Source organism: Monocercomonoides exilis (assembly GCF_001643675.1).
Source record: "Monocercomonoides exilis strain PA203 chromosome Unknown scaffold9-1957334, whole genome shotgun sequence".
NCBI lineage: Eukaryota > Preaxostyla > Oxymonadida > Polymastigidae > Monocercomonoides > Monocercomonoides exilis.
Genome location: NW_027150554.1, coordinates 1,101,412 through 1,123,489, shown reverse-complemented (window position 1 = coordinate 1,123,489; position 22,078 = coordinate 1,101,412). Strand labels below are relative to the sequence as shown.

The following is a 22,078-nucleotide window of genomic DNA, read 5'->3' as shown; positions in this document are numbered from 1 at the left end:
TGATAACCTGCAGAGGATCAAAGAAGAATTAGTGGCGGTCCTGAGAGAAAACGGAATACCCGACACATTTACCGCGTACTCGATAAGACACGCTGTGATAACACATTTTGCAAGACAACAAGATGCAGATTGGAAAGCAATCAATATGTACGCGAGATGTGCGCCAGGTTCTAGAGTAACCCAGGAGTATTATTCCATTTAACAGGTACAAGACACAAAGTGGATCCTGGAGACAATCGGTGGATCAGTACCCCAGAGGGGAGAAGATTACAAGCCAGATAAGAGTGGAGATTCGAAGGAGGGTAAGCCCGAGATAGCAGATGCAGATACGAAATATTGCACCAATGAATTACCCAAAGCTGGATTTGAAGAAGGGAAGAAACTAACGAGAAAGCGATCAAAAGGAAGAAAGAAGCTGCCGAGTGGAGAAGAAAGAAGAGGTGAAATGGCTCAGGAACGAAGCTCAACACCCCGACAACCGAGTCGTCAGAAGACACCCCCCATAATCCCCAGCAGCATCTGTGAGCTGACTGGAGAGAAGGATACAACTCCACTGAAGAAGAGAGGCAAAGATCGGAAGAAGCATAGTGGAAGAATCATCGTACAGATAGGGAATGACATTGAAGAGGTAAGGGCCAAACCGATGTCGCCTCAAAGATATCCCAAGTAAGGGAGGGAGAAGAGACAAGGGCCGCACCGTCACCCGCACGCTCTCAATTCATCCTCCGCACGATGACGTGCTAGACAGAAGGGTTTAAGATCACGCATACTGAGATAGAAGGGGTTTCGAGACTCATTATTGAGGAGCAAACCTGCTCCTTGCGTTTGTTGATTCGCTCCATTGCGAATCAATAAAAACGCAGTGAGACAGGATTTGCTCCGAAATAATACGAACGCGGATGGATGGATGATACGCGGATGGGTGCGAGGAAGAGCGACATGCTAGTGAGAGGATGGCGAGAAAAAAGGGGAGAGATAGAGATAGAGAGAAAAGAAGATCAGACGCCCGAAGTGGTTTCTGTACGTCGAGAATCTGGAAAGACACAAATGGAATGAAGAAACAGTTTAAATCATAAGCCAACTCCTTTAATTGTTATCGAACAAGTCGCAAAAAGAAGTGTCAGATTATCCCACGCAGCGTGTGATGAGTGGATTTTCTCTGCTGGATCAGCAGAAGAGCGGGAGGCAGAGCGCTGCACAAGCAGTTTTTTTTTTCACGCCTCGCATGAGCGAGAGCGGTTTTTCTTTCTGCTCCGTTTTTAGCTTTCGCCTCACCGGCTTCCTGCACAGCCTGCAGGGGAGAGCTCCGAGGGGCAAGTCCCCTGCCCTCTGGTCTTCGTGACCAAGGCAAAAGGCGAAGTCGGTGGTGAAGTGAAGCGGACAATGCATTATTTTATTATTCAATTTTTATATTATTGTTTTGAATTTGATCTCACCCTTTTTCCACGTCATTTGGGGAGGGCGAAGTTTTTCACTCAAACCACACATCCTTAATATTAACACTTATTTCATGGGAGCAAACTTGTCTTTTTCGTATTTCTGTCAAATAGTTTAGTATTAAATTAGGGAGATTTTTTTTGAAATCATTTTATTTCATTCAACAATTTCGGTGAAAAAATATTTCTTGAATATTTATAATAAAAAATTGAAAAGTGAAAAAATTGTTTGAACACATTTTCATCTTTGATTTGGAAAAACCATTTGTTTTTAAAAACAATCATTATATTTTTTCTCTTTTGAATTTTAATTTTTCTTTCAAAAAACAAACAATCTTTGAAAAATCAACACCCCGAAAAAATATATGATATTAAAAATAATCAGCCATTTTTATTAAAGGCAAACTTGATTTTTTTAAATAACAAACGAACAAAAGAAATCACAAAAATTGCGAGAAAGCAAATTGTGCGAGGGCAAAAAATATTCAACGTGCGTTGAAATTTGGTTGGGAAGATGATTTTTTCTCTTGAAGAATTGCTGGATCGCTGTAAATTTTTATTCATATTTCCAAACGAACAGTTGAAAATTTTCACTAAGTTTTATGAACTTTGTCATTGATTTGAAGAATATTTGACATATGAAAAGAGAGAGGGTTAAAAAGCATGAAAGAAGTGGAATCGTGTCTTTTTTTGCTGTATGTGTTTTTTTTTGGATGGAGAAGAATAACAAGAACAAAGAGTTTGACTATTTGAGATATTTTTGATGTTTACAAAAATCATTTTTTGTTCACGCAAAATGGATTTTTCTTTTAATTCCATGATGATTGGTTTGAAGAAATATTCATATTTTTGAAAATGCGGATGAAGAAGCAATTAACAAACTTATAAAGATCTCATCTTTTGCAATATTTGGCTTTCAGTTCATCTTCGATAATTGACGTTCATGCATATTATTTCAAACGGCAGCATGATTTTTCCCAATATCAGATGAAGAGTAAACTTGCTAACGAATTTTTCTAATTTTTTTTTTGAAGTTCTGAAACAGTTAGATTCTGTTCATCGTTATTTCTTTGAGATGCAAAACACAGTGGAATTGCCTTCACACTGAGCAACCTCTCGTAATCACTGATTGTCTCAAATGTCTCACAAGTCGGACTTTGTCAGACAACAAAAGTGGAATATATTAAAGCAAAAAATGAAAAATTGACACCATTGAGAACAAGAAAAACAGTTGATGAAGCGAGTTGACTTTCCTGGTTTGAATAAAATAAAATAAATGAGACAAAAATCAATGACTTGTTGGAGGATGGAATTTTTTTGAGAAGCAACATTTTCACACAGGCAATCATCAGGTCTAGCTTAAATTTTGCTTTGAGAATCAATAAATACTCACAAACCCAGCTCCTGATGACGAAATTTTATCAATCATTTCAATATTGCATTTTTTTGAAAGCAATGCAATATTTATGTTTTTTGCTCATCATCAAAAGAGAGAAAGAGGAAAGTCTTTGAAAGAACATTCTTTAAGTGCTTGATTTAATAGACGTACTTTTTTGAAGCAATAAAGAAAAAAAGAAGAGATGGAAAAATATAGTGAGAATGAGAGCAAAAAAATGAAATGCAACTTCCTGTTTATGTATTTTCGCAAATAGAAGCAAAGGTTATTTTTGATGGAAGTGGATAAAATGGGATGGATCACAATCATTTTGGATTTGATCCATTCAGATGTTTGGCAGCTGATTATTTTGCGAACTCAAGTTTGAGCAGCACTGTGAATGATATAGAAGTTGTTTCATCTTCGTCAATAACAAAGGAAATTACAGGACCATCATTTGGTGTGTAAATTTCAGGCAGGGTAACATCATTGGAGGAGGAGAGGATGGGAGTGATAGTGAGTGATGGAGGAACAGACACACAAGATTGGCTTGTTGGATGTTCGAGTTCACTGACAATGAGGAGACTTTCATTTGTTGTGAAAGGTCAGTTGAAATCAAGGAGAAGTGCATTCATTCATTCAACATCAACACTCAGTATGACAAACTGTTCAGTCTCATTTGAGAGTGGGGCATTGACCAATGGAAAGATCGGATACAGCATCATTGACATGACAGGAGGGAATCTGATTGTTGATGGATTTGTGATGGAAAGTGGAGTGACACTGACAATGAATGGGAAATCACCAATAACGATGACAAGTGGAGTTCAATTGGAATTGAAGAACAGCAGAGTGAGTGGAGTGGAAGTGAATGTGGCAGGTGGAAATGGAGGAGGAGGATGTTTGAATGTTGGGATGGGAGTGAATGGGAATGTGAAAATTGAAGAAAGCAATTTTTCATCAAGATGCACAGGTGGAAGTGGAATGAAAGGGGGAGGGATGATGATATCAGTGGGAAATGGAGGAACATTGAGAGTGAGTGGAGTGAATTTGTCAGAATGTGCTGTGCCATCAGAGGATGTTGAGAATGGAGGGAGAGGAATTGGAGGAGGGATGTTTGCTGAATTTGTCAATCAAATGAAAACATTTTCATTGGAGAGCATGGAATTTGAAGGATGTGAGGCATGGAAGGGGAAGAATTTATTTATGGAAGCACAGGATTTATCGGCTGTCATCAATAATATCTCAATTGGATTCAATACAGAAATTGGAATAAAGGTTGCAAACTTGAATGAACTTTGTGGAAGAGAAAGAAACCAGGAAGAGCTGATTGTTCCACTTGTTGTGTTTCTTCGGACATTTTCATCTCCAGCATATGTGAGTGGGAGAGAACAAGGAAGTGAATTCAGGCTGTGTGGATATGAAGATTACCCATGCAGGACAATTGGGAATGTTGGAGAAGTTCAGTTTCCGAGTTCAAAGAGATTCATCAGATTGACAAGCACATTTTCATTTGATGAAGAAGTGAAGTTGAATGAACGGCCATATGAGTTTGATTCGAGTGATAAAATTTTTGGAATAAAAATCGAGGCAACAGAAACAAAAATACAAGAAGCGTTGGCGATGAACAGTGTTTCATCAACATTGGCAGGGATATTGTTTAAATTTGGAGGATCGATTGGAGAGCGATCATCATTTGTTCATTCTTCAGGAGGGACATTGAGATTTGCTGATTGCGGGATAAAGATGGGGAATGGAGTGGATTCTGTGAATTATGTGTTTGTGAGTGCAAGTGGAGGGAAAGTGGAGATTGTTGGTATGAGATGTGGAGGAAGTGTTGGAGAAGTGAGATTTATGGGAAGTGAGACTGTTGTCAATGAAATAATACCATTGGTGCTTAACCCGCACCCAGCAAATATCTTGAAAATCGAGATATTTATTTTTGCTTATCACAGTTGTTCATTGATAGTGAATTTTATTGAAACTTGTTCAAAAAAATATGGGTGATTTTTTTTGATATGGGACAATATATTTTGATTCATATATTTTGCTCAATTCCATTCATTCAAATATTAATCTCAGTTTCGAAATTTTCTATCTATTTTTTTGATAGTGGTATGAAAATATTATCATGATAAGTTTGTGGAAAAAGTTTGGAACAAATCGTTGTTTTTTTCACAAATGCAAAAATTTTGCCCCATATCATAAAAAAAGATCAAAAATCGAATAAATAACATCTATTATGGTATTCATTGATCAAAGAGAAAAATATATTTTTTGATCGTATTTAGCATTTATTTCTGTTATATATATTTGTTTATTTAAAAAAACAAAAATCCATACGGCTTTTTAATTTTTGGTGAAAAAGGATTTTTCACCAAAGTTTATTTTTAAATAAGTGCAGAAAATATATAAATCGAACTTCAAAAAAAAAGTTGAAAATTAATAATTGGAAAAATTAAACATCGAAAAGAGAAAGATCATAAAGAAGAACAGAAAAGAAGATAAGAAAACAAAATTATCGAAATAAATTGAACAATAATAGTTGTTTTTCATTTTTATTCAAACCTTTGAATAGCCAACAAATCTCCATTCCTTTAATTAGGTTCAATTTCTTCAACAACCGTTCAACGAAATCGTGGATAATTAGAAAAGTTGAGTTCAATGGCTTGCTCCCCCTCATTGCCCAGTATAAAGTCGTTGCAAATGGTGGAAGTGATGTTGATGCCAGTGGCAAAACACAGCAAAGCCCATGCGCCACCGTGGAGGATTCTCTCGGATGCATTGCTCCCTTCAGCGATGCATCCCTCTTTCTTCTCGTCTCCGCTTTCACTCTCACAAACCCTCTCACATTTAATGCGGTTAACACAAAAATCACTGAAAAAGATGTATTTTTTATGTTTTCATCAGAATTCCTTCCATTTTCATCATTTTTAATATTAAACATTCCTCAATCGTTTCATCTTCAAACTTTGATAATTTTTCATTTCACTTCATATTCATGAGCTGCCATCTTCTTTTCAACATGAGTGTTTACCATCACTTGCCTTTCATTGATCCCTAAATCAGCACAGGTTTTATTATTTCTTCGTCATTTTCCATTTGATTTGGCTTCTTCATCCAATGAATAATACGTTCGTTGAAAAACAGTCATTATCGTTTTCATTTCTTCGGTCATATCAGAAAGTTCTTCAAAAACATTTATTTCCTCAGCTTTCCGATTTCAATCCATTCGTATCCGATTAGCACTAGAACCTCATATAATTTCTCTTCACTTAAGCCTTTTCTTCTGAATCAATTTCCCTCATCCTTTTATTTCCTGCAATTCGCTGTTTGTTCGTGGCTGTGAAATCTGTTGGAGGCTATTTTGGAACCAATTCACCCTAAAAATCCTATCTTGGCTTGTTCATTATGTTTTTGGTGAATTCTTTCAGCTTCCAAGTTAAAAAAGTCAGATTCAATCTTCTTCCTTTAATGAATGTCTTCTGATAGGTTACTCCGGATCAAAATTACCCATTTCATTGCCGAGTAAGGTTGGTTGTAATTCCATGAAAGAATAAATAATTATCTGTGCTTCTGAATGGGAATGATAGACAAGGCCTGGAGCGGAATTTAACGGGAGTTGAATGAAAGAGAAAGAGACGAAGATAGAGCAGTAAGTGAAAGTGGAGAAAGCAAGCCAGGAGCTGCAGGAAAAGCAGAAGATAGGAGTTTTGCTTGGAATTGCAGTGAAGGAGATAGAGATGTTCTGAGAGACGGAGAAAATTGAAGTTGGTCGTTCATAAACAAGGACGAATTGACAAGCGAAGAAGTGCAGCTGGAGAGAGGACGCAGAGAAATTTTTGTATTTGCGTCAAATTCTACAGTTGAATCAAAAGACGCAACCAAATTAAGTTCAGAATATTTCTACATCAGATCCATCACCATTGAATTCTGCGATGTGAAGAAAGTTTCCAACTTTGAGAATGACAGCTCTCTCTTCTTCCAGGCACGCTGCTCAGGCTGAATGTTCTGATCCCTTTCTCCTTCTGAAACAGCAGCGGTGATCCTTTCCCTGCTCCTTTCCTTCCCTTTCTGTGTGTCACTTCTGCTTCCTCTTTGTACGGCTACCATCCCCTCCACTTCATCCCCCTTCCTCTTCTCAACTCTGCACGACTCTGCCTCAGCCCGCTCTTCAGCGCACTCATCAGATCCAACCGCGTTCTTGTCTGCCTCGCGTCGACTGCTGCATACACAGGTACCTTCTGCATCTTCCACGCAAATTGCCCGTTTTCCTCGCTTTTGATACGCACATAGCTGAAAGGCACATCCAGTTCATAGCTCAAATCTTCAAAGTCAGAATTAAAGAGGTCATTCAGCGTGCAGTCCAATTTCCGCTCTCTTGTCAAAAATTGCGTTTGGCTTTCTTTCGTTTCTTGTTGCGCCTCGCTTGCCATTTTGTTCACCTTCTGGTTAATCGGTGTGCCTGTCTCAAGGTACGGTTGTAATATTCCTTGGATGCTGCTGAACAAATTCTTGTCTTTTTCCTCTATCTTCTTCGCCATTTTCTCCATTTTCCTGTGCTCTCTCTTCTTTCTACTTCCGCCTCCTCTCTTTCTCTTCTTTCTCCTCCTTCTTCTTCTGTATTCCCTGCAGTTTCATCAGCCGAAGCAGTTTTTCTCTCTGATCATCAGATTCCTATGAACCGAACATGATCTTCGCTTCTTCATCGTCCACTTTCCCTTTCTCATTCTGAAACTCATCTGACATCGCCCTTGTAACTTTTTTGTTGAACTCCTTCATCCCCATCACACCCAACGTCACCTCTCCTCCTCTTCCTCCAATTCCTCCTCCAACAGCACGTGATAGCGGAGTTGTAGGTGTACCTACAGCTCCTCTTCCCATCTCCATCTCTTGGCTGTACGCAATCAACGCTCTCCCTCCGACTCCTCTCCATCCTCCGTCCATTCGCTTCCCTCGTGTAAAGTGTATCGTTCCAAAGTTTCCTCTTCCAGAAATTTATTGTTTAGGCTGTAAAGAAGGAAATGGTGAAGGAGAGGAATTTGTTGCTGCTTTTGATGTTGTTTTTGCAGTGCTCGTGATGAAAGCGGATCTGTTTTGGTTCATTGGAATGAATTTCGTCTTTCCTGCCGTTTCTTATTGATTCTTTGGTGTTTGAATTCTTTTCTGCTTCCGTTTAATTATCTTTGTTTTTCAATCAACAGCTTTGCGGTTGTTTGTTGAATCCTCCAAAATCACTTCTTGATCCTCGTCTTTCGTGCTATCTTCATCGCCTTCAACTTCTTCCTTGTTTCCATTTCCATTTCCAGAATTTGTTGCTTCTTTCTCTTCTTTTCCGTCTTCTTTGCCATCCCCCTCACTTTTAGTAGCATTCACACTCATTCCTGGTCTTTTAATCGATTCATCTATCCGCGTCGGAGAAAGCAGAAGGTTCGGTCTGACCATCAAAAGCACTTCATTCACAACAAAATCACGTTGAAACTCAAGCGCCTGGTAATACCTTCGCATCAGCCTCTGTTTCTCTCTCTGTTTGTGTCTCTTCTCTCTTCGCTCTTCTTCATCACTGATGATGGAGCTGTCGGAAAGGCATTCACTTCCTTCATTATTCTTGGTTTCCTTCAGAGTATCTCTTCCAATCAATGATAAACTCTCATTTTCTTCTGATTTTGCTTTATTATCATTTTCATCATCATTATTATTTACATCATTTTCGGGCTTCAATACCTTCCTCATCTTTATTTGATCTCTTGTTCTTTCTCTCTCTCTTCTCTCTTTCCTTCGCTCTCTCTCTTTCTCTCTTCCTCTTCTCCAGATTCTCTGCATACCACTCCACCATCCGAATCTCTGCAAACAGCGGCATAGCCTCAAATACATCTGGTGGGAGAACAAAATATTGTCTTTTCCTTCTTCTTCCGAACTGCTGCCTCATCCTCCTCATCTGCTGCTCTTCGCTTGTTAGAAATCTGTTTCTAGAAGAGCGAAGCAACGAGGAAGAAGAAAATAGTGAAGAAGGCGATGACATTGGGGCTGCTTCCACTTGTGCACAACGGTTGAGATAGCATCTGCGGAGGAGAGTGTCCATTGCTCTTATGCAGCGAGCTATTGCAATCTCAGAGCGATAGGGTGATCTGGGGTGGAGAGAGTGGTCAGTTACCGCTGGAGAAGATGGGGAAGATGAAGGAGAGGGAGAAGGAGATGGCTGACAAAGAGAAAGAAAAGATTCATTGTGCAACGAAGAAGGAGATGTTTCTGTTCCTGTGCCAATGCCAGCAATTGAATGAGTCAAAAAGGTTTGTGTTGAATTTTGATTGCTTTTTCTCAGTCTTTGTCTTCAAGGGACATAAAATGAATTTTGAAGAGTTGTTTCTTGTGGCGGAAGGGTCACAGGAAGAGGCAGGTGCGGCGCATGTTTTCTTTTGAAGTGTCGATGAATTCGTCGATTTCTGCTTTTTTGACTCTTTCTTGTGAAGAATTCACTTCTGACTGTTCTGATGAAGAGAAAGATGAAGATGAACAGTTTTCTATTTTTTCTTTCTCGAAGAATATAACTGTTGCTGCTTTTGATGACGATGTTGAAGCAGAAGAAAGCGAAGAGGGAGAAGAAGAAGGTGAAGAAGGTGAAGAAGAAGAAGAAGAAGAAAGCGAAGAAGATGAGATGATGATGAAAATGAATATTTTTGGCGTTTGACAAATCCATAAAAAATGCAAAAAAATTCTAAGGAAGAAGTTGGGAGGTTCCATGTGATGCTGTTTTCTGAATGAAACATCTCATTTAACAAGTTCACTTCACAACGAGACAAAAACCCAAATTACAATTATATTGGCTGATATTTTGTTATTAATCAATAAAGCTTGATTTATTCTAATCAACTCACTTTCTTTCAACAATTTCCTCTCTTTTCGCTTCAATAACAAAAAATGAAGATATCTCTCAATTTCCACTCCTTTCCATTTTCCTCTTCCACTCAGCTCTCAAAATCATCAAAAAAATATCAATCCCCTCCTTTTCTTCATCATTTTCGTTCTCTTTCTACAATACATTCTCCTATTTTAAAAATTACCCCTCTTCCACTTGAACACTTCTCAATTTTTTCTCGTCTTGCCCGCTTTTGCCCTCTTTTCTTTCTTTTCAAATTCCATTTCTCCAATTAGTCTCAAATATCTTCCCCATCATCTCCAGCAACTTTTCTATATATTGACTTCAATGTCTTCCCCAAATCTCAACCTGCTCTTCCCCACCACTTTGTCTCCAAAATTTCTTTCATTCAAAAACCCCTCTCGAAATATAAACAATTTCAAAATCACTCAACTCCCGCCCCTTGCTACAAATAATCATTTTCTATCTCTTCTCTGTGCCATATCCCTCCTGTGATGGGTACTGACGAAATAAACGAGATATTCTTCTTTGGGTATTTGAGAATATTATTAAAGGAGATGATCATGCCAAAAACAGAAAATACCCCCTTGGACATCCACCACAATGTGTACGGGCAGAGAAGACTCTCCAGTGAGATGAACAATGTATTTTGTGAAGAAGATGCAATGCTGTATTCAACCATTCTGAGACTGAAACGAAGAGATTGATTTATTTTTTGAATGATGATTGTTGTGGAAATGAGTGTGCTTGGCAAAAAACAGTCGAAGAGCAGTTTGACATTTATTTATTTTTCTATATATGAATATTTATCTGTTGAATGTTTTTGTGTTTCTTTCAGGGCAGGAAGTGGAAAAGAATGAAAATGAATGAAAGCTGGATATCTCGTTGTGCAGGGTGACTATAGAGTTGAGCCAGCAAATTCATATGGAAAGTTCCCAGGGTGAAGGGATTGGGAAGGGAATTGGAGATGATATTTTCAGACGAGAAACAGGATATTTTTCAATGAGAAAGATGGAATTGAAGAAAATACATAAATTTCACATTTTTCAGAAGAGCAAGATATCGATGCACTTGATGGAGAAATGACATATGGAAAGGATGGTTGGGGAATCAGATGATGAAATATTTGAAAATGGAAGGAATAAAGAATTTTTATTGGAGGGAAACAGTTGCCAATAGAATATAAAACAGAAAATTGCATATAAAAATGTTTAGAAGGTTTGTTGTTGTTGTTGTTGTTTGAAGTGATTATTATTTTTTCATTCAGGATGTTGAAAAAGCGAAGGATTATATGGCTTTGAAGAAGAAGAAGAAAATCAAGGAAGAAAAATACAGATAGATGAAATGCGAGATATTTCGAAGATGCCTGGCGTTGGGCATTGGCAAAGAATTATTTTTGAGGAAAGATGATATTTTATGAAAGAATGGAAGCGAATGTGGAAGAGATGGAATTTAAAAGGAGAAATGAAAAAATGCCAAATTCATTCATTTTTATGTTTGAAAGAAAGAGATGCAAACTGATTGAGTGAAAGATTCAGTGGATGCTGCTCACCAGAAGAACATAAAAGAATGGGAAGAAGAGAATTTCAATGAATATCTCAGTTGATGTAAATTGACACTCATCTTCTTTATGTCCAACAATTAATCATTTCATGACATTCATTCATCATCTTCTTCTTCTTCATAATCAATTATTTCAACATCATATCATACAGTTTCTTCTTCTGTTTTCTCTTTCTCTTCCTCATCATTTTCATCCTCCTTGTCCTTCTCTTTCATTTAATACGCCTTTCATTCACTGCCTTCTCTCAACAAGCAGATCTTCTCTTGTTCCTTCTTCATTAGCTCTTCAATATTCTCCTATTTCTCATCTTTCATCTTCTTTCAATTTCCATTTCGCCACTCAACTCTTTTCTCCTTCTTCCACCTCTATTAATCATCTGTATCCAACAGACATTTACTCATTTAACACATCGCGCACTCCTTCTTCTTTTAATTTTTCTTATTCATGTTCTTATTCATTTCTAATTCTCGTCATCAACATCAGCATCTTAATCAACAACCACAACTTAGCTTCAAAACATCCCTCAAACCTTCTTCTTTTTCTTCTGTTATTCTTTCTCTATCAACTCCTTCCATCTCCACTTCTTCTTTATCGTCTTCCCTTTCTTTCCTTTCTCCTTCTTTCCCTTCTCTCTCTTCTCTCTCACACATCCCTTCTCTCCCTCATTCTTTTCTCACTCAATAGCTTCTTTCTCATTCAACTTCACCTGATTTTCCTCCTCCTCCGCTGCCTCTTTTTGATGAAGACAACGAATTTTCAAACATTTACACAAGAAAACTTCAATTGAGACAAAACAAACTGAGATGGGGGCAGAGAAACAAACAAATGTCGAACAAAGAGCAGAGGATGCTGGCTATTTTCACTGGAATGTATGAGAATGGGAATGATGGGAAAGATGGAAAGGGAAAAAGAGGAAATGCTGTGAGAGGAACAACAGGAATAACAGCGATGAGGGAGAGAGAGAAGGAGAAATGGAAAGAAAAACTGAAAGAGAGAGAAAGAGGGAAAGGAAAAGAGAAAGAGAAACGAGAGAAATTTCCTGGTTTTAAGCTGTTGGGTGATTGGGTGGAACATCTTGACACAGACGAGGCGGTCGATGAATGTGGAGTCAATCCATTGACACTCGAAAACTACTCATCCTTTAACACAATCAACACATTTGGCTTTCCTGGCTATGCAACCAATCTCATTGACGATTTCCTCTTTGAGCAAGTGCTGAACAACGGCGATGGTATTCTGCGAAGAAGATTCGGCTCGCTTGCAAACAGCCTCATTTCGAGCAGAGAACTGTCTGTTTTTCAGTCAGACGCGATCAGAAGGGACTTTATGGCTGGCGCTGTTAGAGAGGGCTTTGGAGATCCACTCTGGCTGTGTGAAAGAGGAGCATCCATCCAGAAGCTGGTGAGGTTGTCTCAAGCTTGTTATTCGTTGAATACAAAAGCAGCATTTAGTGAGTCATTGGCGAATCTGCCAAGATTTGGGGGGAATATAAACACATATGAAAACCATTCTGCTTATAAAGCCAATGAAAAATTTTCGAACTTGATCAAAACTTGTTCGATGAAAGTGCTGAATAAACTGCAGACATTTGTGATGAACTCACCTTGTTCATATAAAAGCTCCTTATTTCCGGTGTGTAGACAACTGACACGAGCGCTTGAACTGCTGAAAACAAAAACAGAAGTCGAAAAATACCTTCAAAATGAATCAAACTCTTCAATTATTCCTTCTTCTTCTTTCTCTTCCAATTCAGAATCCCTTTCAAGCTCCTCTTCTTCTTACTCTTCTTCTTCCTCTTCTTCTTCTCCTCCTCCAAATTCTGTTCTGAAGCTGCTATTACATCAATCCATTGCATCCACCACTTCTCAGCTCCAATCAGCAAACACACGGGCATTTGGCATTTGGCTGCAGATTGTTCCGATGACAGACGATTTGACAGAAGAAGACGTGTTTCCGGTGGGCGAATGTTTGTGTGGCAGATACAGACAGATGAAACAGAACAGACATGAACATAGACATATTCATGGAAATAAACATAATCATCGACATCAATGCAGAAATCATCATCATCATCATCAGCATTCTTCTGAGAAGAAGAATATGAGAGAAGAAAAAGAAGAAACGAATGAAAATGGAGATGATAGCAAAGAAGGTACAACTGAAACAGAATCTGTGTGTTCAACTTGTGGTGAATTCTCTTGTTCTTCATGTTCTTCATCATGTTCTTCTTCATCTTTATCTTCTTCTTCTTCTTCTTCTTCTTCTGATTCTGATTCTGATTCTTCTCCTTCTTCTCCTTCACCTTCTTCTTCTTCTTCTTCTTTTTCAACATCGTCATCAAAAACAGTCTCAGTCAAATTATACAAGAAAGAAAACATAGAAAACGATTCATCTTCATCTTCCTCTTCTTCCGAACAGTCAGAAGTGAATTCATCACAAGAAAGAGCAGAAAAAGCAGAAATTGATGAAATCATCGAAGACTTTCAAAAGAAAACATGAGCCGCATCTGCTGCTTCCTGTGACCCTTCCGCCACAAGAAGTAACCCTTCAAAATTCATCTTTTGTGCCTCGAAGACAAAGACAGAGAAAAAGCAATCAAAATTCAACATAAACCTTTTTGACTCATTCAATTGCTGGCATTGGCACAGGAACAGGCACATCTCCTTCTTCAATGCAAAATGAATCTTTTCTTTCTCTTCATCAGCTATTTCCTTCTCCCTCTCCTTCATCTTCCCCATCTTCTCCAGCTGTTACTGACCCCTCTCTCCACCCCAAACCACCTCATCGTTCTGAAATTGCTATGGCTCGCTGCATAAGAGCGATGCATCCTCTCCTCCGTCGATGCTATCTCAACCGCTGTGCACAAGTGGCTGCTGCTTCTGGTGCCTCACGTTCTTCTTCTTCTTCCTCTTCTTCTTCTTCCTCCTCTTCTTCCTCGTTGCTTCGCTCTTCTAGAAACAGATTTCTGACAGGCAAAGAGCAGCAGATGAGGAGGATGCAGCAACAGTTCGGAAGAAGAAGAAAAAGACGATGTTTTGTTCTCCCTCCCGATGTGTTTGAGGCACTGCCGCTGTTTGCAGAGTTTCGGATGGTGGAGCGGTATGCGGAGAATCTGGAGAAGAGGGAAAGAGAAAGAAAGAAAGAAGCAAGGAACAAGAAAAGAGAGGAAAAAAGAACAAGAGAACAAATTAAGTTGATAAAGGCATTAAAGCATGTTGATAAAGGAGATCACAATGATGATGAAAATGAAAAAGAAGATAAAGCAAAAGCAGAAGAAAACGAGAGTTTATCATTGATGAGAAGAAATTCTTTGAAGGAATCGAAAAAAAAGGAAGAAACTGAATGCCTTTCTGTCAGCTCCATCATCAGTGATGAAGAACAGCGAAGAGAGAAGAGACACAAACAGAGAGAAAAAAAGAGATAAATGCGAAAGTATTACCAGGCACTTGAGCTTCAACGTGATTGTGTTGTGAATGAAGTGCTTTTGATGTTCATTCCAAACAAGCTGATTTCTCCTGCACCGATTGACGATCAATAAAAAGACAAGGAATTAATGTGAGTGCTTCAAAAATGAGGGGGATGGCGAAAAAGGGAGAAAGAAGAGAAAGAATGGAATAATTCTTTGAATGAAAATGGAAACAAGGAAGAAGTTAAAGGCGATGAAAATGATGGAAAAGATGAGCACAAAGAAGATGATCGCTCAAACAACGGCGAAAACGAAGAAGTGATTTTGATGGATTTAATGAACAACCCCAAAGCAGTTGTTTCAAAAGCAAATATAATCAAACGGAAGTGGAAAAGAGTGCAAACGCCAGAGAATCAATAAGAAACAACAAAAAAGGCGAAAAGAACAATGATGAGCCAAAACCAGAGCCTCTTTCATCGCTAACTCAGCAAAAACAGCAGCAACAACCACAACAACAGAACACAACAACAATTCCATCTCCAACACCATCACCTTCTCCACAGCCTAAACAATATACTTCAGGAAGAGGCGCCTTTGGAACAATACACTTAACACGAGGAAAGCGAATGGACGGAGGATGGAGAGGAGTCGGAGGTAGGGCGTTGATTGTGCACAGCCAAGAGATGGAGATGTGTAGAGGAGCTGTTTGTGCACCTACGACTCCGCTGTTACCTGCTGTTGGAGGAGGAGGAATTCGAATTGGAATTGGAGGAGGAGGATGAGGAGGAGGGGGGGTGACGTTGAGTGTGATGGAGATGAAGGATTTGAACAAAGAAGTGACAAGGGCGATGCAAGATGAGTTTCAGAATGAGAAAGGGAAAGTGGACGATGAAGAGGAGAAGGACACGTTTAATTCATTGGAATCAGATGATCAGAGAGAAAAACTGCTTCGGCTGATGAAACAACAGGAAATACAGAAGAAGAAAAAGGAGAAAAAAGAAGAGCGAGAGCGCAGGAAAATGGAGAAAATGGCGAAGAAGATAGAGGAAAAAGACAAGAATCTATTTAGCAGCATCCAAGGAATACTACAATCACACCTTGATACATACACGCCAACCAACCAGAAAGAGAACAAAATGGCCAGCGAGACGCAACAAGAGGCGAAAGAAAGCCAAACGCCAATTTTGACCAGAGAGCGGAAATTTGACTGCACGTTGATTGATTTATCTAATTCTGTCTTTGAAGATTTGAGCGATGAATTGGATGTGCCCCTCCCCTATGTTTGCATAAAAAGCGAGGAAAACGAGCAATTTGTGAGGAAGTTACAGGAAGTGTCTGTGTATGCAGCAGTCGAAGAGAGGCAAACGAGGGCTCGGTTGAATCTGATGAGTGCGCTGAAGAGCGGGAAAAAGCAAAGCTGTACAGAACTGCGAAGAGGAAACAGAAGAAACACACAGAAAGGGATAGAAAGGAGTAGGGAAAGGATCGCCTCTGCTGTTTCAGAAGGATAAAATGATAAGAACATTCAGTCAGAGCAGCGTGCTTGGAAGAAGAGATGCTCTGTCGAAGCTGTTTTCTTCGCTTTCGTTCTCAAAGTTGGCATCTTTCTTCACATCGCAGAATTCAATGGAGATGGATCTGATACAGAAATACCCTGCCCTCAATTTGGTTGCGCCTTTTGATTCAGCTGCTGATTTTGCCGCAAATACAAAAAATGTTCTTCTCCTCTTTCTCACTGAACTTCATCACTTGTCAATTCTTCCTTGTTAATGAACATCCAACAGTAATCTTCTCCTTCTCTCTGAACATCTTTATCTCCTTCACTGCAATCCAAAGCTAAACAACTATCTTCGGCTAATCCTGTTGCTCCTGGTTCGCTTCCTCCCCTTTTACTGCTTACCGTAACTTCTTCTCCTTCTCTTTCATTCAACTTTCATCGAGTTCAGTGCCAGACCTCATCTTTCGTTGCAACGTGGAAAGATGCATAGATATGCTTATTCAAATAATGAATATCAGCTGAAAGAGTATAACGACGGAAGCAATTCTCCACAAAGCAAAGAAAAGTCTGCTCGTTATCAACAACTGAATCAATTCTGACTTTTCATTTAGATGCTGAAAGAAGCACAGATAAAAACGAAATAATGTTGAAGTAATTTTTGTTTGGAATGAATGAGTTTGAAAATAGCCTTCGGCAGATTTCACAGCAGCGAAACCACGGGGAATTGCAGAAAATGAAATGAGGAAGAAAAGAATTTTGAGGAAAAGGCATATTTGAAGAGAAATTATAGAGATTCTTGCTCTTATTTGATACGAACAAGTTGAAATCGGAATGTTGAGGAAATAAATGCTTTTGAAGAATTTTCTGATATGATCGAAGAGATGAATATTGAAGAGGAGAAATCGACGATTTCTTAAAGCAACGAGCTTTGTTTTCGTTTGATGAAGAAGCGAAATCAAATTGAAAATGACAAAGAAATGCTTTTATTTGAGATGACATTAAGGATTTAGAAAAAAAATAAATTTCAAATGAAAAGAAGATGAAAGCTCAAGAATTTTTCAATGATATGGAAAATGGAAGAAATTTTAATGAAATTAGAAAAGGATATCGTTTCCTGTGATTTTTGCATCAGCTGCGCTGAAAGTGAGTGTTTGAGAAGGAACAAATGTTGAGGAAAGGAGGGTGAGGGAGGCGTCGTGGAGGAGGGAGATGAAGCCATTGAGGGCACACTCGACGTTGGCACATGGGGTCTGTTGGGGTCTACCAAAGGAATAAGCTTCAATTCCACTTCTGAAATCAATGTTATTCTGGGCAATGAGAGGGAATCAGCTGTTGAACTCAGTTTTATCTGATATGTCACTGAATCTGTTTTCGTAAGATGAATCCTATGAATGGAATAAATAGAATGGAAATTTGTTGGCCTTATAAAGGAAAGGGAAAAAATAGAAAAATGACTATTATAGTTCAATTAGTTTCAATAATTTTGTTTTCCTATCATTTTTTCTGTTCTTCTTATAAACTTTCTCTTTGCAATGTTGTATTTTGCCAATTATGAATTTGCAATTTTTTCTTTTGAAGTTTTTTTTATTTATTTTTGGCTAATTTTTATTGAACTTGATCAAAAAAATCTTTTTGCTCTGAAATTATCAAAAAGGTATGTTTTTTTGCATATAATAATAAAACAAATACATATGACAGAAATAAAAGCTAAATACTGTAATAAATCAAATTAACTCTTTGATCAATAAATACCACTATAGATTATATTTTTTCGATTTTTGATCTTTTTTTATGATATCAAAAAAAATCACCCATATTCAAAAATAAGTTAAATAATGCAATTGGAAAAGAAATGGAAAAAGATAAGTTGAAATCGATAAAGTGTAAATGAAAACAATCAATTTTCTAGCGTTTCATCCTCTGATTCCCCAACCATCCTTTCCATCAGTTGTTTCTCCATCAAATGCATCGATTTCCCTCTCTTCTGAAAAATGTGAAACTTATGTATTTTCTTCAATTTCATCTTTCTCATTGAAAAATATCCTGTTTCTCGTCTGAAAATATCATCTCCAATTCCCTTCCCAATCCCTTCACCCTGGGAACTTTCCATATGAATTTGCTGGCTCAACTCTATAGTCACCCTGCACAACGAGATATCCAGCTTTCATTCATTTTCATTCTTTTCCACTTCCTGCCCTGAAAGAAACACAAAAACATTCAACAGATAAATATTCATATATAGAAAAATAAATAAATGTCAAACTGCTCTTCGACTGTTTTTTGCCAAGCACACTCATTTCCACAACAATCATCATTCAAAAAATAAATCAATCTCTTCGTTTCAGTCTCAGAATGGTTGAATACAGCATTGCATCTTCTTCACAAAATACATTGTTCATCTCACTGGAGAGTCTTCTCTGCCCGTACACATTGTGGTGGATGTCCAAGGGGGTATTTTCTGTTTTTGGCATGATCATCTCCTTTAATAATATTCTCAAATACCCAAAGAAGAATATCTCGTTTATTTCGTCAGTACCCATCACAGGAGGGATATGGCACAGAGAAGAGATAGAAAATGATTATTTGTAGCAAGGGGCGGGAGTTGAGTGATTTTGAAATTGTTTATATTTCGAGAGGGGTTTTTGAATGAAAGAAATTTTGGAGACAAAGTGGTGGGGAAGAGCAGGTTGAGATTTGGGGAAGACATTGAAGTCAATATATAGAAAAGTTGCTGGAGATGATGGGGAAGATATTTGAGACTAATTGGAGAAATGGAATTTGAAAAGAAAGAAAAGAGGGCAAAAGCGGGCAAGACGAGAAAAATTGAGAAGTGTTCAAGTGGAAGAGGGGTAATTTTTAAAATAGGAGAATGTATTGTAGAAAGAGAACGAAAATGATGAAGAAAAGGAGGGGATTGATATTTTTTTGATGATTTTGAGAGCTGAGTGGAAGAGGAAAATGGAAAGGAGTGGAAATTGAGAGATATCTTCATTTTTTGTTATTGAAGCGAAAAGAGAGGAAATTGTTGAAAGAAAGTGAGTTGATTAGAATAAATCAAGCTTTATTGATTAATAACAAAATATCAGCCAATATAATTGTAATTTGGGTTTTTGTCTCGTTGTGAAGTGAACTTGTTAAATGAGATGTTTCATTCAGAAAACAGCATCACATGGAACCTCCCAACTTCTTCCTTAGAATTTTTTTGCATTTTTTATGGATTTGTCAAACGCCAAAAATATTCATTTTCATCATCATCTCATCTTCTTCGCTTTCTTCTTCTTCTTCTTCTTCACCTTCTTCACCTTCTTCTTCTCCCTCTTCGCTTTCTTCTGCTTCAACATCGTCATCAAAAGCAGCAACAGTTATATTCTTCGAGAAAGAAAAAATAGAAAACTGTTCATCTTCATCTTTCTCTTCATCAGAACAGTCAGAAGTGAATTCTTCACAAGAAAGAGTCAAAAAAGCAGAAATCGACGAATTCATCGACACTTCAAAAGAAAACATGCGCCGCACCTGCCTCTTCCTGTGACCCTTCCGCCACAAGAAACAACTCTTCAAAATTCATTTTATGTCCCTTGAAGACAAAGACTGAGAAAAAGCAATCAAAATTCAACACAAACCTTTTTGACTCATTCAATTGCTGGCATTGGCACAGGAACAGAAACATCTCCTTCTTCGTTGCACAATGAATCTTTTCTTTCTCTTTGTCAGCCATCTCCTTCTCCCTCTCCTTCATCTTCCCCATCTTCTCCAGCGGTAACTGACCACTCTCTCCACCCCAGATCACCCTATCGCTCTGAGATTGCAATAGCTCGCTGCATAAGAGCAATGGACACTCTCCTCCGCAGATGCTATCTCAACCGTTGTGCACAAGTGGAAGCAGCCCCAATGTCATCGCCTTCTTCACTATTTTCTTCTTCCTCGTTGCTTCGCTCTTCTAGAAACAGATTTCTAACAAGCGAAGAGCAGCAGATGAGGAGGATGAGGCAGCAGTTCGGAAGAAGAAGGAAAAGACAATATTTTGTTCTCCCACCAGATGTATTTGAGGCTATGCCGCTGTTTGCAGAGATTCGGATGGTGGAGTGGTATGCAGAGAATCTGGAGAAGAGGAAGAGAGAAAGAGAGAGAGCGAAGGAAAGAGAGAAGAGAGAGAGAAAGAACAAGAGATCAAATAAAGATGAGGAAGGTATTGAAGCCCGAAAATGATGTAAATAATAATGATGATGAAAATGATAATAAAGCAAAATCAGAAGAAAATGAGAGTTTATCATTGATTGGAAGAGATACTCTGAAGGAAACCAAGAATAATGAAGGAAGTGAATGCCTTTCCGACAGCTCCATCATCAGTGATGAAGAAGAGCGAAGAGAGAAGAGACACAAACAGAGAGAGAAACAGAGGCTGATGCGAAGGTATTACCAGGCGCTTGAGTTTCAACGTGATTTTGTTGTGAATGAAGTGCTTTTGATGGTCAGACCGAACCTTCTGCTTTCTCCGACGCGGATAGATGAATCGATTAAAAGACCAGGAATGAGTGTGAATGCTACTAAAAGTGAGGGGGATGGCAAAGAAGACGGAAAAGAAGAGAAAGAAGCAACAAATTCTGGAAATGGAAATGGAAACAAGGAAGAAGTTGAAGGCGATGAAGATAGCACGAAAGACGAGGATCAAGAAGTGATTTTGGAGGATTCAACAAACAACCGCAAAGCTGTTGATTGAAAAACAAAGATAATTAAACGGAAGCAGAAAAGAATTCAAACACCAAAGAATCAATAAGAAACGGCAGGAAAGACGAAATTCATTCCAATGAACCAAAACAGATCCGCTTTCATCACGAGCACTGCAAAAACAACATCAAAAGCAGCAACAAATTCCTCTCCTTCACCATTTCCTTCTTTACAGCCTAAACAATAAATTTCTGGAAGAGGAAACTTTGGAACGATACACTTTACACGAGGGAAGCGAATGGACGGAGGATGGAGAGGAGTCGGAGGGAGAGCGTTGATTGCGTACAGCCAAGAGATGGAGATGGGAAGAGGAGCTGTAGGTACACCTACAACTCCGCTATCACGTGCTGTTGGAGGAGGAATTGGAGGAAGAGGAGGAGAGGTGACGTTGGGTGTGATGGGGATGAAGGAGTTCAACAAAAAAAGTTACAAGGGCGATGTCAGATGAGTTTCAGAATGAGAAAGGGAAAGTGGACGATGAAGAAGCGAAGATCATGTTCGGTTCATAGGAATCTGATGATCAGAGAGAAAAACTGCTTCGGCTGATGAAACTGCAGGGAATACAGAAGAAGAAGGAGGAGAAAGAAGAGAAAGAGAGGAGGCGGAAGTAGAAAGAAGAGAGAGCACAGGAAAATGGAGAAAATGGCGAAGAAGATAGAGGAAAAAGACAAGAATTTGTTCAGCAGCATCCAAGGAATATTACAACCGTACCTTGAGACAGGCACACCGATTAACCAGAAGGTGAACAAAATGGCAAGCGAGGCGCAACAAGAAACGAAAGAAAGCCAAACGCAATTTTTGACAAGAGAGCGGAAATTGGACTGCACGCTGAATGACCTCTTTAATTCTGACTTTGAAGATTTGAGCTATGAACTGGATGTGCCTTTCAGCTATGTGCGTATCAAAAGCGAGGAAAACGGGCAATTTGCGTGGAAGATGCAGAAGGTACCTGTGTATGCAGCAGTCGACGCGAGGCAGACAAGAACGCGGTTGGATCTGATGAGTGCGCTGAAGAGCGGGCTGAGGCAGAGTCGTGCAGAGTTGAGAAGAGGAAGGGGGATGAAGTGGAGGGGATGGTAGCCGTACAAAGAGGAAGCAGAAGTGACACACAGAAAGGGAAGGAAAGGAGCAGGGAAAGGATCACCGCTGCTGTTTCAGAAGGAGAAAGGGATCAGAACATTCAGCCTGAGCAGCGTG

General features: G+C 38.8%; 11 protein-coding genes across 11 annotated transcripts; 7 read left to right on the top strand and 4 right to left on the bottom strand.

The window, feature by feature from the left end:
- Positions 1 to 122: 122 nt before the first annotated feature.
- MONOS_15548 (uncharacterized protein) lies at positions 123 to 670 on the top strand (the record flags this gene model as incomplete). The annotated part of the gene is made up of 2 exons (XM_067868433.1): positions 123 to 167; positions 221 to 670. 2 exons carry the CDS (start codon positions 123 to 125, stop codon positions 668 to 670), a joined length of 495 nt encoding a protein of 164 aa, XP_067732502.1.
- A 2,798-nt stretch (positions 671 to 3,468) lies between these two features.
- On the top strand, positions 3,469 to 4,818 carry MONOS_15547 (uncharacterized protein; the record flags this gene model as incomplete). The annotated part of the gene is made up of 1 exon (XM_067868432.1): positions 3,469 to 4,818. One exon carries the CDS (start codon positions 3,469 to 3,471, stop codon positions 4,816 to 4,818), a length of 1,350 nt encoding a protein of 449 aa, XP_067732501.1.
- A 2,099-nt stretch (positions 4,819 to 6,917) lies between these two features.
- On the bottom strand, positions 6,918 to 7,355 carry MONOS_2041c2 (uncharacterized protein; the record flags this gene model as incomplete). The annotated part of the gene is made up of 1 exon (XM_067871936.1): positions 6,918 to 7,355. One exon carries the CDS (start codon positions 7,353 to 7,355, stop codon positions 6,918 to 6,920), a length of 438 nt encoding a protein of 145 aa, XP_067732500.1.
- Positions 7,356 to 7,488: 133 nt separating this feature from the next.
- Positions 7,489 to 7,758, bottom strand: MONOS_2042 (uncharacterized protein; the record flags this gene model as incomplete). The annotated part of the gene is made up of 1 exon (XM_067871937.1): positions 7,489 to 7,758. The coding sequence occupies one exon, from the start codon at positions 7,756 to 7,758 to the stop codon at positions 7,489 to 7,491; it is 270 nt and encodes an 89-aa protein (XP_067732499.1).
- A 246-nt stretch (positions 7,759 to 8,004) lies between these two features.
- On the bottom strand, positions 8,005 to 8,893 carry MONOS_2043c2 (uncharacterized protein; the record flags this gene model as incomplete). Its single annotated transcript, XM_067871939.1, has 2 exons — positions 8,005 to 8,480; positions 8,536 to 8,893. The coding sequence occupies 2 exons, from the start codon at positions 8,891 to 8,893 to the stop codon at positions 8,005 to 8,007; spliced, it is 834 nt and encodes a 277-aa protein (XP_067732498.1).
- A 4,079-nt stretch (positions 8,894 to 12,972) lies between these two features.
- MONOS_2044 (uncharacterized protein) lies at positions 12,973 to 13,485 on the bottom strand (the record flags this gene model as incomplete). The annotated part of the gene is made up of 1 exon (XM_067871940.1): positions 12,973 to 13,485. The coding sequence occupies one exon, from the start codon at positions 13,483 to 13,485 to the stop codon at positions 12,973 to 12,975; it is 513 nt and encodes a 170-aa protein (XP_067732497.1).
- A 567-nt stretch (positions 13,486 to 14,052) lies between these two features.
- Positions 14,053 to 15,440, top strand: MONOS_17202 (uncharacterized protein; the record flags this gene model as incomplete). The annotated part of the gene is made up of 2 exons (XM_067870099.1): positions 14,053 to 14,536; positions 15,046 to 15,440. 2 exons carry the CDS (start codon positions 14,053 to 14,055, stop codon positions 15,438 to 15,440), a joined length of 879 nt encoding a protein of 292 aa, XP_067732496.1.
- A 27-nt stretch (positions 15,441 to 15,467) lies between these two features.
- Positions 15,468 to 16,169, top strand: MONOS_17201 (uncharacterized protein; the record flags this gene model as incomplete). The annotated part of the gene is made up of 1 exon (XM_067870098.1): positions 15,468 to 16,169. The coding sequence occupies one exon, from the start codon at positions 15,468 to 15,470 to the stop codon at positions 16,167 to 16,169; it is 702 nt and encodes a 233-aa protein (XP_067732495.1).
- A 3,815-nt stretch (positions 16,170 to 19,984) lies between these two features.
- On the top strand, positions 19,985 to 20,873 carry MONOS_2043c1 (uncharacterized protein; the record flags this gene model as incomplete). The annotated part of the gene is made up of 2 exons (XM_067871938.1): positions 19,985 to 20,342; positions 20,398 to 20,873. The coding sequence occupies 2 exons, from the start codon at positions 19,985 to 19,987 to the stop codon at positions 20,871 to 20,873; spliced, it is 834 nt and encodes a 277-aa protein (XP_067732494.1).
- Positions 20,874 to 21,119: 246 nt separating this feature from the next.
- Positions 21,120 to 21,329, top strand: MONOS_17200 (uncharacterized protein; the record flags this gene model as incomplete). The annotated part of the gene is made up of 1 exon (XM_067870097.1): positions 21,120 to 21,329. The coding sequence occupies one exon, from the start codon at positions 21,120 to 21,122 to the stop codon at positions 21,327 to 21,329; it is 210 nt and encodes a 69-aa protein (XP_067732493.1).
- Positions 21,330 to 21,523: 194 nt separating this feature from the next.
- On the top strand, positions 21,524 to 21,961 carry MONOS_2041c1 (uncharacterized protein; the record flags this gene model as incomplete). Its single annotated transcript, XM_067871935.1, has 1 exon — positions 21,524 to 21,961. The coding sequence occupies one exon, from the start codon at positions 21,524 to 21,526 to the stop codon at positions 21,959 to 21,961; it is 438 nt and encodes a 145-aa protein (XP_067732492.1).
- Between the last annotated feature and the right edge of the window lie 117 nt (positions 21,962 to 22,078).